This window comes from Echiichthys vipera (genome assembly GCF_963691815.1).
Source record: "Echiichthys vipera genome assembly, chromosome: 21".
Lineage (NCBI taxonomy): Eukaryota > Metazoa > Chordata > Actinopteri > Perciformes > Trachinidae > Echiichthys > Echiichthys vipera.
In genome coordinates, this window is record NC_139846.1 from 19,210,537 (window position 1) to 19,224,710 (window position 14,174).

The 14,174-nt window shown below is 39.9% G+C and overlaps 1 protein-coding gene across 4 annotated transcripts in view; it reads left to right on the plus strand.

Annotated features, from left to right (window-relative positions):
* Window positions 1–14,174, plus strand: part of col11a1a (collagen, type XI, alpha 1a) — an 84,947-nt gene that overhangs the window by 18,355 nt on the left and 52,418 nt on the right. For 2 of the 4 annotated variants that reach the window (XM_083936089.1, XM_083936090.1), the window contains exons 5-14: window positions 2,404–2,529; window positions 4,183–4,275; window positions 5,606–5,701; window positions 7,565–7,831; window positions 9,678–9,743; window positions 9,995–10,036; window positions 10,161–10,223; window positions 11,773–11,847; window positions 11,975–12,058; window positions 13,021–13,077. In XM_083936089.1, coding sequence (XP_083792215.1) covers window positions 2,404–2,529; window positions 4,183–4,275; window positions 5,606–5,701; window positions 7,565–7,831; window positions 9,678–9,743; window positions 9,995–10,036; window positions 10,161–10,223; window positions 11,773–11,847; window positions 11,975–12,058; window positions 13,021–13,077 — 969 coding nt within the window. Of the gene's footprint in view, window positions 1–2,403; window positions 2,530–4,182; window positions 4,276–5,202; window positions 5,389–5,605; window positions 5,702–7,564; window positions 7,832–9,677; window positions 9,744–9,994; window positions 10,037–10,160; window positions 10,224–11,772; window positions 11,848–11,974; window positions 12,059–13,020; window positions 13,078–14,174 lie in introns of all 4 variants that reach the window. The other 2 variants (XM_083936091.1, XM_083936092.1) reach the window with 2 other exon arrangements.

The window sequence follows — 14,174 nt, forward strand, 5'->3', positions numbered from 1 at the left end:
TTAGATGCCACAGGCGTGTAGTATAGCCTTACTTTCAGAAGTTTTGGAGGCATGCTGAACTGCCAACTACGTCAAATACATCACGCTCAATTTTACCACACCACAGACAGTATGAGTTGCATATGGTGATTGGCTGTGAGCAAAACAATACAAATAATAACTTTGTTCTAAATCTCGGTACAAAAAGGATCGAATGCAGACATTGTTTGAATGGAGAAATGTTGATACTACTTGGTAATTCTTTTAAGGTATTGAGTACTGATACCCCGCCCTACAGACACGAGGCTGGTATCAATTATCTCATCTTACTCTCAGGAAGAAAGCAAATAAACATAGTTCAAAGAATATCAAACAATTGCTTCAAAGGAAAACAGTCCCTTTTTTAAATTTGATGCAGCTGCTTTTGGTGCTGATGCTTCAGACAGTAGAAATGAAATGTTGCCCCAGTTACACTACATTATTAAGGATTGTTGCAATTCAAGTGTACTACCTGCAGTGTAATAACCTCGTAGGAGTAGAAGTACTTTGATTGGCCCATTAGATCAGAAGGCTGGCATAAAGCACAACTGTATAACTGTACCGCAATATATGATTTAATTGTTACAGATACATTCAACCAGTGAGAGAAATGAAGTCAAAGTAGCATTCCACCCTCCCAGTGGCACACAGGAAGGAATCTTTGCACTGTCAAACTAGCTATGCAGCGAGATGTTGATGGATGGTTACACTACACAGAGAAAGTTTCGAGGAGCGCTGCTTGTTTTCCCATGGGACAAGCCTTAGCACATGGATGTTTATACTACGGTACATGTTGAGGATCAATAGCCCTAGCTTTAACACAGAGAGGATACACAGACACAGACATTCTCTTGACAAGTTGCAGCCTGCTTCATTTCTCTCTTCTTTTCTGCCAACCTTCTATTCTGCCTTTCAACGTACAGTATAGTGGCCCTGCTCACACACGTGCATCAGAATTTTACCTCTGGGCTCAGGCATCTCTCTGTGCTCGCCTGCTGAACATCCTAACCAAAGACACGCCCCTTCTTCCACCGCCCAAGAACCCCCCTCAGCTGTCTTTACAATGTGTATAAAGGCTCAAGAACCAGCCTCCAGGTACTCAGTTCAAGCAATTACAGACTCCACAGAAAAATCCAGATGCTTTCGCCAATATGTTTGCTGTCTCGCAGTGAGCTGTGTGCTTTGGCTGTAGGACTGATAACAAGGCAAGACAGTGCTGGAACGGTGTCAACCTTGTGGTGTCCTGTCCAAACCATATACAACATTGTGGTTTGGCTACTTTTCCAAACCATTTTCAAAGTTTCACTCCGCCCTGTGCGTTATTTTAGTGGTTTTCAGACACAGCCATTGCGTATTATTGTTTTTTCTCAGTATATTTACATTTTTTCACTAAGTGACATTTTTAGAGATGGTGGTGGTGAATTTTAGCACAATTCCTTTGACAGTTTTTGTACCAGAGACCATCAGTAACCACGTGGTGTTGTGAGCTACTTCAAACTTCAACTTAAAAGCTTTTAAAAGTTAGGTAATTCAGAGCTTGACTGATTTTGTGGCCAGTAACAATATTGTTACTTGAGTGTGAAACAACATTACACAACATTTTTGGTAGGGATTCAAACAAAGTTGTGTAGTGTGGAAGAATATTTAACAGATAAACTAAAACTCCAACATACACTACTACGAACTGCAACAAAGTAGCACACGCGACCATGCCAGGTGTTGCTTGTGTCTTGATGATACACGTTTATTTGATTTCCTGAGGTAAACCCTGGCGCTGATAATAATAATAATCTTCTCAGTGCCTGAACTTCGTTTCCTCCCTGCACCATATGAGTCTCGTCTCTGTGGGGTGTTTGTCAAGCTGTTTAATCATACAATGGGGGGAAGGTTCCTCTGCCAGACTCTGTAAGTGTATGGGATCTAAGAGCACATCTGCAATTTAAGATTTAAATTTATGCCACACTTCACCCAGTATGTCTGAGTGTGTGAGCAAGATGAAACATGACCTTCTTCTTCTGTGTACGAATGTGTGTGTGTGTGTGTGTGTGTGTGTGTGTGTGTGTGTGTGTGTGTGTGTGTGTGTGTGTGTGTGTGTGTGAGCGGGTGTTTGTGTGTGTGTGTGTGTGTGTGTGTGTGTGTGTGTGTGTGTGTGTGTGTGTGTGTGTGTGTGTGTGTGTGTGTGTGTGTGTGTGAGTGTGCGTGTGCATGTGCATGTGTGTTCAGACTTGTCTTGTCTCATGCTAGTTACCCGGTTTTATCCGGTTCATTTAATTTAATAAACTGTCATGGGAGGTTATATGTTTGCAGATTTCTTTCCTGTATGAAAATAGGTAAAAGAACACAAAGTATATAGTAGTAAAAGTTTTCTCTTTTTGTTTCTTGCAGGGGGACATCCAGCAACTTCTGATTGTTGCTGATCCCAAAGCAGCATATGACTACTGTGAACATTACAGCCCCGACTGTGACACCCCCCACAGCGAATCCCTGCAGGCCCAGGAGCCAGAGCAAGAGGTCAGCCAACCAGGGAGGGCGGGGGAGATTCGACAAAGAACCAGTCGAAAATTAATTTCTATCTTCTTACAGGAGATATTGAGGAGTTTCATTTTTGCATTGCATTGCTTATTGTTCAAATCTACAGGCTGCTGATGTCTTTGAATGCAAAGAAACCACAGCTGTTAGGTCGGTGTGTCCTCATATTAGGTCCAAATACAAACTTGCCATCGTTAGTGTAATATAAATGTTTTTAGCCAACACAACCTGCACAAAAAACAGCATTTCACTATCTTTACATATTGGCACCATTGGGCTGTGCCCTTAAAGGGTAAATACTCACTAAATCAACAGTTGAAAACCATGCATGCTGGACAACAGGCAACACCCCAACCAAGGGTGTCATAGCAGGTGTCTTCCATCAGCTGTCAAAAGTAAAATGCCTGCTGTGATATCGCTGATTGGAGCTGTGGCGAGATGGTAAGCAGCTGTTATCTGACCTGGGATATTTACAGATAAAGAGTTAAATCAGCACTGATCAACATACAGTATAAAATGCTCATTTTTAAGGTATAATGAAAGAAGCTGATAGGGTTACTTTTTCTATTCCTCTGATCTTTTTCTGCAGTTCATGGAAGGATATTAACCCCAACTGTTTTCTTATTCTTATTCCTGTGAGTAAGAGCTGAAAACAAGACCAAGCAGCAGCCAAGGGCATAGTGGAATATGTGTGGCTCTATGTTATTCCACGGATGTAATTGCCATTTTAACTAATCACACACTTAAGACTGTATCAGTATTAAGTGCAACTACTTAACCTTTCTTTTACATTTGCCCATTAAGAGTCATGATTACTGACCAGCTATAACAAATGTGTAGCCCTGAACCTCCTGAAGTGCCAGCTTAACCCCAGAGATCCATCTATGTTTCATTAATTTGATAATTGGAAATATACATGCTGCCAAATACCATGACCCATTGTTTTTAATCAGTTCATTATATCAAGTTTAGACTTCATTTGGGTCTAGGTTTTCCCCTATCTGATCATTAATTATATTGTATAGTTTCATTTTTCCATCTCTCATAAGAGACTGCAAGCGAAGTACATACAGTAACTAAAAGAGGATGCTCTTTCTTTGAATCAGACCCCTTTAATCAAGTTGAACTGAGGTGTACAACGCACGTGCACGAAGTGAGAAAGTGTTCCATTACGATATCCCTGAAATGCAGCTGGTATTTTTGTCTTTGAGGTTCCCCCGTTGTTTTCCTGTGTTTTATGAGCTTTTAAAAATCCCATCTGCTCACATTTGTGTAGGCTAAGACGCACGAGGCTGGTTTCAACATTTGTTTATTCATTTGTTCACCACATTAAGACCATTATCACATTTAGTAACACTTGGCTTTAATAACTTAAAGGTGATGATGATTTTTTGAAATTATGATAAGACCTTAATTGTCATATGCTGCTATGTTATAAATAACACATCACAGCTTTACACTGGCTTCAACTGTTTGAACATGTGGTATGCCCACGATGATATGTACTATATGTATCATCTTCTTGCTGAAAGCGCACTAATGCTAACACTAAAACCTCTTTTCATTCCTCTCTCTCTCTCTCTCTCTCTCTCTCTCCCTCTCTCTCGCTCTCCCTCTCTCTCTCAACCTCTCTAGTACACTACCGATGATTTAGATTACTCTCAGTTCTATGATTACTCTGAGGGAGCCACAGACACCATACCAACCGATGAGTATTCTGAACCACAGGTAAATGAAAAAAGGAAAAAAAAAAAGATGTGTTTCCTGTGATGTCTCTATTTCTCAGTCATCCATCCCATTCCCCAGTTCCTCTTCTGTGGTCTATGTATCTCAATGTTATGTTTACGTGCATACCAATACTCGAATAACTGGGAATGATAATGTTTATGATAATATTTTAATTAGAATGTTTGCGCCAAAAGTGTTGATTTTTCCCACTACTTTGAAAGATATCTAGGTGTCCTGACCTCTGATTATGACCTGACAATAAGGCTGCAGAAGTAGAACTTTGTGTGCATGTAAACATACTCAGTTTGTCAGTCCTCCTTGTGTCTGTTCTGTGAGGCTGCTGCCTTCTGTCACTGGAAAAATGCTGCTTTGAGTGTTTTTTGCATTCCAGCATGTCTTTAAAACTATTGTATACATTATATATATATATACATATGGATATTGGCAACATTTTACTTAACATTATGGAAACTGAGGTATAAGCACTTTGGCTATTTTATTACTGCAATAGCTCTAAAGAGTTGCTGAAAGGCAAATCCTGTGTGTTTTGTTTGTGCGTCTGTCCCAGATACTTAAAGTATATTTGCCTGAACAATCTCCTGTGTGTCACATGAAAGGCCGAGTGATCAATTGTTGTGCAGCATCCTTTCTACCCAACTGTTACATAATATAAAGTTAATCTTACCATGGTCGGCATTCCTATAGCAGCCCTTGTAGTTGATATACATGGTCAACATTATAAAGCACACCATGCATGCCAACTCCTGCACATGGGCTGCTGCTAGAACGTGGAACACATGGAACCTGACAGTTGGGTTGGAAAAGACTTTGTACAACAGTTGCGAATTGTGCCTTAAAATCATTTCCGATTTCTTTTAAATGTTCCATGTTTGTCTTGGTGTTCTGTGTCACCGCCACCTCTTCCAGAGAAAGAAACGTAGTGTCTCCATGAAAAAGAAGAGGACCAGAAAGTCCCTCAGTAAAACTAAGGCCAAGCCCTTAAACTTCTATGCTGCCAAAAAATCATCAGCTAAAAAGTTTGCCGCTAAGAAGAAGCGACAGATGCCTGGCTACCAGGCCACAGCGCCAGCACGACCCAGAGGCAATTTTAGGGTAAACATTCATGTAAAGACAAGACCAAATCCCATCAAGATCTTCCTGCCTTGAAGTGAAAATCTATGATGGCAGACTTAGAGCTCCCTAACCTCTTCTGTGTAGAAGTAGCAGAGTCTGTAGCCAGCTTGAAAGGACCCCTAGCAAACAACCTCTGGTTTGAGCCTTTGGGTTAACCTTCGCTTTATATTTCTTTCCTTTTTTCAACATGACTCAGCCAAACAATGTAGGAGATTACAATACAGACTATGACTACGGAACTGTAGATGCTTCTCAAACTCAGGCTCCATTTGCCACAAGCGGACCCAATGAGGTAATCATTTCATCTTCATTATCATCTACTTCTAAAAACAAGTGTGAGGTGTTTTGGGCAATGTGAGCCAGGAAGATTTTACCCAAGGAAGTATCTGGTATGAAGACACAACCATTCCAGTGAATGGATGTGTCTTTTGACTTACTAAGATTTTGGTATGTGGCAGAACTGATGGACAGGGGAAGATCTTTTATTGTTTAAAAGTTACAACCCACCTGTTCCACTGCATACACTGTGTGGCTTCTAGGGATATGTTGCATGCTTAGAAAATAATGTGGTGGACATTGTGGAGGTTATTTGTAGTTATGTCATGTCATACATTTCTAGCTAAGGCTGCAGATTTTGTTATTTCTCAGCGCTTGAACACATTAGATCTATTCAGTCACTGACAGTTAACCTAGTTGTTTAATAATGGGTGTCATATGGAAGTAATTGTTACTTTAAGGTATGAGGCTGCCTGGATGGTAGAAATAAGAAATGAACAAGCAAGTGTCATACTTACTGTATTATATCTTTCTAATGGAAGCCACTCCAACTTCTAGTGAAGTAGCACATGCACGTTTTCCAAGAGCCAAGTTCTCAGATATTTATAGATAATGCTCAGAACTTTTGCCTCAGTTACACCAGCTTGTCTGATTTCATTACATACACAGAGAGTTGACACAATTTGCAGCCTTATCCAGGATTAAAAGAAGTTCATGATGACAGAGCCTCTCTCAACCAATGCCACTAACAGTAAACAAGAGTGGAAATGATCTGTTTAACAATATATGACCTGTCCATCACATCTTAAGTTTGGCTTTGATCAATAGTTCTCCTAATTCCCTCTAAAAGAACTATGATCGCTAAGACTTAAATGTCCTCACAGCCAGCTGTTAATGTGCATTGTCTACTGCAGTGTTTGACAAAGTGGATGTGATTTTACAGGCAGTTTTAAATATATAATTTGAAAGGATGAAGTACTGCCAATAATAACTGTGTAATCACATCTGTTTTGTTGCTCTGCAAAGCTAAAGCTAAACAATGATCTGTTTGGAATGAAAGAAAATAATTGTGCCAGGCGATTGTTGTTGTAGTACGTGCCAAATACAGAGTGCACCATGGTAAAGCATAGACTGCATATACAGACTTTATATACAGTCTATGGTTTACCCTTAGACTGTATATACAAACTGTATATATAGTCTGTGGTAAAGTTACAGGCAGCTCCAAACATATTGCCATTGACTTACAAATGTAAATTTTAGTTGAATACATCTGGATGCATTCTGTATATCTGCACAGCTACTACAACCTGATTAGATGATCATGTAAACTGCTGCTTTTGTCATTTCAGACATCTATTTCAGCCTTTCTTTGCTGTCTGTATCAGTTAATCATGTATGATGAGAAAGAAAAAAAGGCTGAGATAACATCAAGTCTGTTTTGACAAACTTTTGATTCTAAGAGTTGATGATGATTTTAGTTTATTCATTATGGTAACACTTCATTTATTCCATACATATAGGATTGTTTACATCAAAACATGTTAACTTCATCAGTACATAGTTAATTGCATGGTTAGGTACTTAACCGCGTGTAGTAAACCCCTTTGGTTTTGGACATTTTCAAATTTAGCACCCAACACTGCCAGGCCAGTAGCAGTCTCATATTTCCTTCATTCCTTCAAGATAACTTAAGGCTGTTATTGTCGTTGGAATAAATGAGGCGTTACCATTACTACTTTTAAGTTTGTTTTCTGCATATCGTGCTAAATTTATTTTCAATTTGCTTTAATAACATCTAAAAGTAGACTTGCCTCAATTGCTTAACTAACATGCTTATTTCCTTGGTTGCTCAACCTTTACTCCTGACACCTGGAAGGCTGTGGAGGAGGATGTTATCGGTGCATACGCCACCGAGGCCACTCCCATTGCTCCGGAGCCCATTGTCCCAGAAACGGTGGACAACTCGAACACGGGTGCAGAAGCATATGACTTTAAAGAATATGACTTGGGCGACATTGACAGCAGGTTGTATGATTACGGGGCATATGATGAGTACGGCACAGCCCTGCCCAAACCCACGGAAACCAACGATGAAGATGTGGGGCCTGGGGTTGCTGCTGAAACTGACGTTTCTGAGAGCACCGTAAGTACCACACCCTGGCCTGGTGACTGCGGGGTGTGAGCATGAACAGCACGTGTAAGGGACTCTGTTTGCGTTATGGACTCACTCTGTCTTCCAGTGCACGCCTTCCTAGTTGGTTGCTTGGCAGTGTGTCATTGACATTGTTGAGTGTGGAGTCTTGCTGCTGTCTCACTGGTGTGTGATTGGTGATTTAATGATTGACAGCTATGAAAGGGACAATGCATGCTACTGTGTTTTCCTAGAAAGGGTGCAACTGATACCATGTAACTACTCCTTAATTAAGTAGCTCTCATTCTGACATACTAGACAGCGTGTGCACAAGCACACTGTAAATGTTCACACTTTTATTCCAACCTCATTTCTCTCCACACACAACATTCAGTGTCTGTCCCAACCTTAACACCACCCATACATGGAGCCATACCCTCCCCTCCTTACACTTTCCTTTTAACCTGTACTGCAATTACAAAAAAATTGAATCTAATCTAATTAACCCATTATTCACCCACCAACAATCACAGTTTGTCACCAAGTTAGTATCATTACTTAACATACACCCCTCTCTCCACTTTGTCTTTATGGTTATCCATTTTGGCCCTAGTGCCCAGTCAGAACATCATCAAACACAATTCTGTGTCTGTATGCCTGTGGTTATTGTAACCATGTGAGGGCAATGACTTTAATAGTATTGTCTGCCTGTTTAGTACCACACACACACCCACACACACACACACACACACACACACACACACACAGACACACACAGACACACACACACACACACACACACACACACACACACATACACACACACACATACACACACATACACACACACACACCGCACCTCCTTCCCATCCCACCTCGGCTGAACTAATTCCCTAACACTAATAAAATACAGTTGTGTTCAGCTATATAGCTTTATTTAGCTACAGGGTCTGTTCAAAATTGTATACTGAAATATTTACACACTTGTATGACATAAAATACGAGTAGTAAGAGCAGTGCATCTTGTTTACGCAGAAATATATTAGAGAAATGTTTTCTAAATAATTACCAATGATGTCTAGTGACATTAGGGTACGGTTAAGAAGAAAAGCACGGGAGTAACATACAGTGGAAAAAAATATGTTACACTAAAACATTTGCTGAGTCTAGTTTGCCTTAAAATAATCCTGGAAATGTTACATTGAGTTTAAGAGGCAATGTTGATTTACCAGTGTGATAAACTATTCTCATTCAACAGACATATTGCTCGTATAAACCTCAGTGTGAACATTCTGCTGGTATGTCATACTTAATCTTTCATTATGCTGTACATACTGATAGAGTATGTAGTATGCAGTTACAAACACTACTCATTCTCAATGTTGCACAGAGATTAGAAAGGAGGACACTTAACTTCACTGAAATGTGGGCAGTGTCTCCTATGTCTCATATATACCATATGCATCAATTCTTTGTTATTTTTGAGGTTTAAATGAAAACAATAACCTTTTGGTGTAAAGCAACTTTTTATTTGGTCATCATTAGCCACACTGCACAATGGCAATTCCGTGACAGCATTGCAGCACATAGAGGTATTTACTTGCTCATTACAACTAACATTTTGCCTGTTTGGTTCCGTAACGTCATCTCACTTTGTGTTATTCCTGATTCACTCTCTGCCTCTGACGTAGCTACAGTAGTTGCAACTTAGTATGTGATATTGATTGATTGTTCACTAACACACATTCATTTCACTGGCTGAACGGCCTCCTCCTTGTTCATCATTGATATTTATTCACATGTGGACTGTAGCTGCTGTGTGAAGAATGTCACCTTTGTGCTTGCTTTGTAACTGCAGGTTGCAGGGGCTGGAGGAGCGTTTGGTCAGAAAGGAGAAAAGGGCGAGCCGGCTGTCATTGAGCCTGTAAGTGATATGATGCCAACTTATCCCAATTATTTTTATGAGTTAGCTATTAATTTTTTATCTCGCTTTTACTATATCATGCAAAAACCAAGGGAATGAAGTTAACCTCTGAACTGCAGGTTTTGTCGAAACTCTTCAAAAAGTACTGGAGAAACAGCCAAAACTTGCAGAAGCATTTCCCCCAAAATCCTGCATCTGCTGTTGCACAGGACAGTGTTTGTGGTGTGAAACAGTGTGTTTGTTTTTTAAAGGGCATGCTGATTGAAGGACCCCCAGGACCACCCGGCCCAGCTGTGAGTATAATGTTAAAAAAAGATTAAGTCAGTGTTTTGCACCTGAGCAGAATCCTACACCTTTGTTGTCAGAGTTTAATGAGCTAACCTGCTGGATGTCTGCTGACTGAGCTTTGTTTTTTAGGGTCTTCCAGGTCCCTCAGGTCTACACGGACCCCCAGGCCCTGCTGGAGATTCTGGTGACAGGGTGAGGTGTCATTTATGTCCCCAAGCCAGCCACATTTCTTTGTCTTCCTGTGTGTATGCTGTAAATATAATATGTGTTTATACTATCAGCTTATCTATTAAGACACCAAAAATGGTACTAAATTACAACTGGAAGAACTTTGACTTGCTACACCATGCAACAACCCTTATGTTGAATGATATCTGTGTTAAAGTTAAAGTTTAACAAACTTCTATCTAAAACTCCCTTACTAAACAGCATATTGTTTTAAATTAATTATGTTCTAATGGTGCTGAAGTTAATATTTTCTGTCAATGAGATCATGCTAGTAGCTTACTATCACTATCAAGTGTTAGCATGCAACTTTACAGCCTATGATCTGAGTGTAGGTATATGTATTTAACAATTTATATTTTACTGCTGTTTTGAATAATTTTAGAACGCTCTTTTTTTCAAAGGTCACATAAAACATGTTTCAGTTTGGCAGGTGCCGAATTTAATTGTTTATTGGGACTCCAGAAATGTCGCAGCAGTTAAGCCATCATTACAAATCAGTGTGGAAATTACACAAGCAAACAACCTAACAAACTCTTGGATGTAAGCATCGTTTTTAAAACAGCTAAGCTGCGACAAATTTCCTTTAAGCACAGTAATGCACTCCAAGGTGTCTCAGTATGGCATAAGATAGAGTAAGTGGAGGAATCTTTGAGACATTGTCCATTATTTTTCACTTATTCTCAAATACAGTTTTAACTTATTCTCAATTACAGTCCTAAAATAAGTCAGTGAGTTATATAACATCAATTATTATGATCTCTTCAAGATTAGAGGATGATATCTGGGCTGGTTTTCCCTTGGTAAGGGGTATCCCTATTTAACACATTGCTTTTTAGACTCTCCCTGTTCCACAGACATGCAACACACACACTCACACATGCAAACATCACCCAAATTATTTGAGAAGGATGTTGGTTTTGGACCGTAGACAGTAGCGTGGCTTACAGATGGACAGGCCTAGTCTGTGTGTGCTGGAGGAGGAGGAGGAGCATTTGTGGATCAAACCAACAAACAGCACACCTCCAGCATTTACTGCTCCATCTGTGTGTCCCCTCATGTGTGGTGTGCGTGTGTGTGTGTTTGTGTGCATGTGAAAGTGTGTGGCTGTGTTTGTGTTTCCTTCCATATCACTCTCACTACGGCATTTGTAGAATTTAAAAGTAAAACCAAAAGGACTCAGGATCAGGTACATTTTTCCAAGTCCCACAGCACATTTATCTACAGTGTAGGTCAGTGAAGATTGTACACCATCATACATTCTTAAAAACTAAGCCAACAGGGTAGGCAGCTTTAATTTAAACCACATATAAATCATTAATTTAGCTGTTTAGATACATTAAATACATACAAGCTGCTACAGTATGTGATTTGTATTTTGAAAAATCACTGAGGAGCAACCAGAGACACCCAAATCTCCATTATAATGTTGTCCTTTTTCAATGTTCTTTTTTGTTGCACATGTTACAGTTAATCTCATTATTAAGTTGATTATAACGTTGCTTCGGTATTGTAGGGTCCTCCTGGGCGTGCTGGTCTGCCTGGTGCTGATGGTTTGGCAGGCCCCCCTGGTACCATGCTGATGCTGCCAGTAAGTGCTCAGAATAGCATAACAGTACATCCTAGCCGCCTTTTATCATCTAATTTCATAATTATGCTAATTGACTTGCATGTGCAACTTTTTAACGCCTGTGTGTGTGTCCGTATGTGTTTAACAGTTCCGTTTTGGTGGGGATGGTGAGAAGGGTCCAGTGGTGTCAGCTCAAGAAGCTCAAGCCCAGGCCATCCTGTCCCAGGCCAGAGTAAGTAGAAATGGACATTTAAAAAAAGCCACCTGGAAGCCAAAAAGCTGTGGACAAACCCCCACCCCCGCCCTGCTCCTTACACACAGCTGGGAAAGGGAGGGAAGGATGAAGGAGAGGAGGGAAGGGGAGGGGAGAAAACTACATTTTGTTGGCCTTGCAAGGCTAAAAGGAGACATGCCGAGCAGGCTGAAGAGTAACAACATAAAAAGGCCACTTTGAACAGATGGGCAGACAGGAGAGACTGTTAAAAATACTTCAGGGGCTTGGCCTGCGGGTGGGCTGAACCAACAGGTGTACAAAATGTCTTTTGGCCGAAAGGAGGTGGCCGGTTAGAGGAAAACAGTAAACAGTGGAAATAATGCCATTAGAGAACGAGGTAAGCCAACGAGGGAAGCCAGAATGTGTATAGTATGGAAATGGTCCCAGGTATTCAAAATAAAATATATATATATTTTTTTTAACTATTGTGTTCTTGTAAATGATTAAACTATGCAATAGGCATTATGTAATATGACCGGTCATTTGCGTACCACTAAAAGAAAAAAATGGACACCACAAATTTAAACAATGACACATTAAACATTAGTCATACATTATATTGATTTGATTGTATTCTGTCAAAAAAACATCCAATTAATAACACGTGTCTAAATCTAGTTCAGATCTAAGTCTAAGTGATTGTATCAATTTAGAATCGAACAGTGACACGCAGGAAGAAACATGCAATAAAAAACGATGGTATATACAGTAGCATGTAAGGTCTTATGTACAAAACTGAAGCATGGCATAGGACGAAAACAAAAGTGTGATAAAATGTACTACTATACAAGCACATAGTCTACGCTTTTTTTACAGAATGTAGATTTTCTTCCTCAAAAATCAATATACAGCACAGGTTTAAATGGATTTTTCACAAAGTGGGATTTTACCTTGTTCTTATCTGTGTTTCTGCCCTGCAGCTGGCTATGAGGGGACCCTCTGGGCCGATGGGTCTGACAGGAAGATCGGGGCCAGTGGTGAGTCTGCGTTTTTGTGTTTTCCTTTGCGGTTGAACAGAAGGAATTCGGCAATTCACTTTTTAAAAACAAATGTTTTTTATTTCCCGTCCTTATTTATTATTCATCATATCGTACATACAAACGATTGAAATTAATCATGACATCCATCCCATCCATTAAATGTTAGGACGCTAAATGTAACTATTCCTTAAAGCTTTTTGATATATGCTCTTCGCCAATATTGCAGAAATAGCTTTGGATTTCAGTGCTGTTGTTGCATCAGCAGTTGGTGGCTCAGTGGCTCAGTGGTCTGTTCGGTGCTACCAGCCCACCCCCCATGTCTCTTGGGCTTGTTGATACACGATCCACTATTTATTTGCAGGAGAAATCCCTGCAAAACACACAGAGAATTACACTTTCTTAAATCTGCTCTTCTCAGGCTAAAGGCCAAGCATAATGATCTGAAATGATATGGCAATAAGCAGATACAAGGAACACTGAGTGAGATAAGGAATATGTGGCTTGTATCTGCTGCAAGTATGCCTCTCCAAAATCTATCCCTTCTTGGTTGATTGCATGTTCAAAACTCAACTTTTCAGACATTCAAATTATTTCATGATTGTACAACGTCTGTAATTTCCAAATCACAAGCTTTGAATCCATACAGTGTTTAAGAGATTACACTGTATGCCCTAAAATCTCTGTCGAGACCAACACTTTAGTATCGCTTTTTTTAGACTTAAGTACTATATATGTCCTTTAATGTCTAACACTATCAAGAATGTTTCACATACCTTTGAAAGCGGACCTTAGAGTCAGAATTTTACCATTCAAATGAACGGCAATGGGGGTGCTAGCTGAACATAATCCATTATTTAGGAAAAAATGTCATAAAGAGTCCTAGTAGAGTGATATCATTTATTTAAGAATTTAAAGGATCATATTGTTTTCGACTGTCTCCACTTGAGTTCCAAGGTAGTAGATGCATCTGTCGTAACAGGAATGTGTGGATTCATTTTTCTTCAGATGATCACACAAGAAGAATGTACATATTGAGTTAAACATCGCCCTCTGCTGTTTACTTTGCACCATTTTTTTTCTCCTCCGTCTTGTAG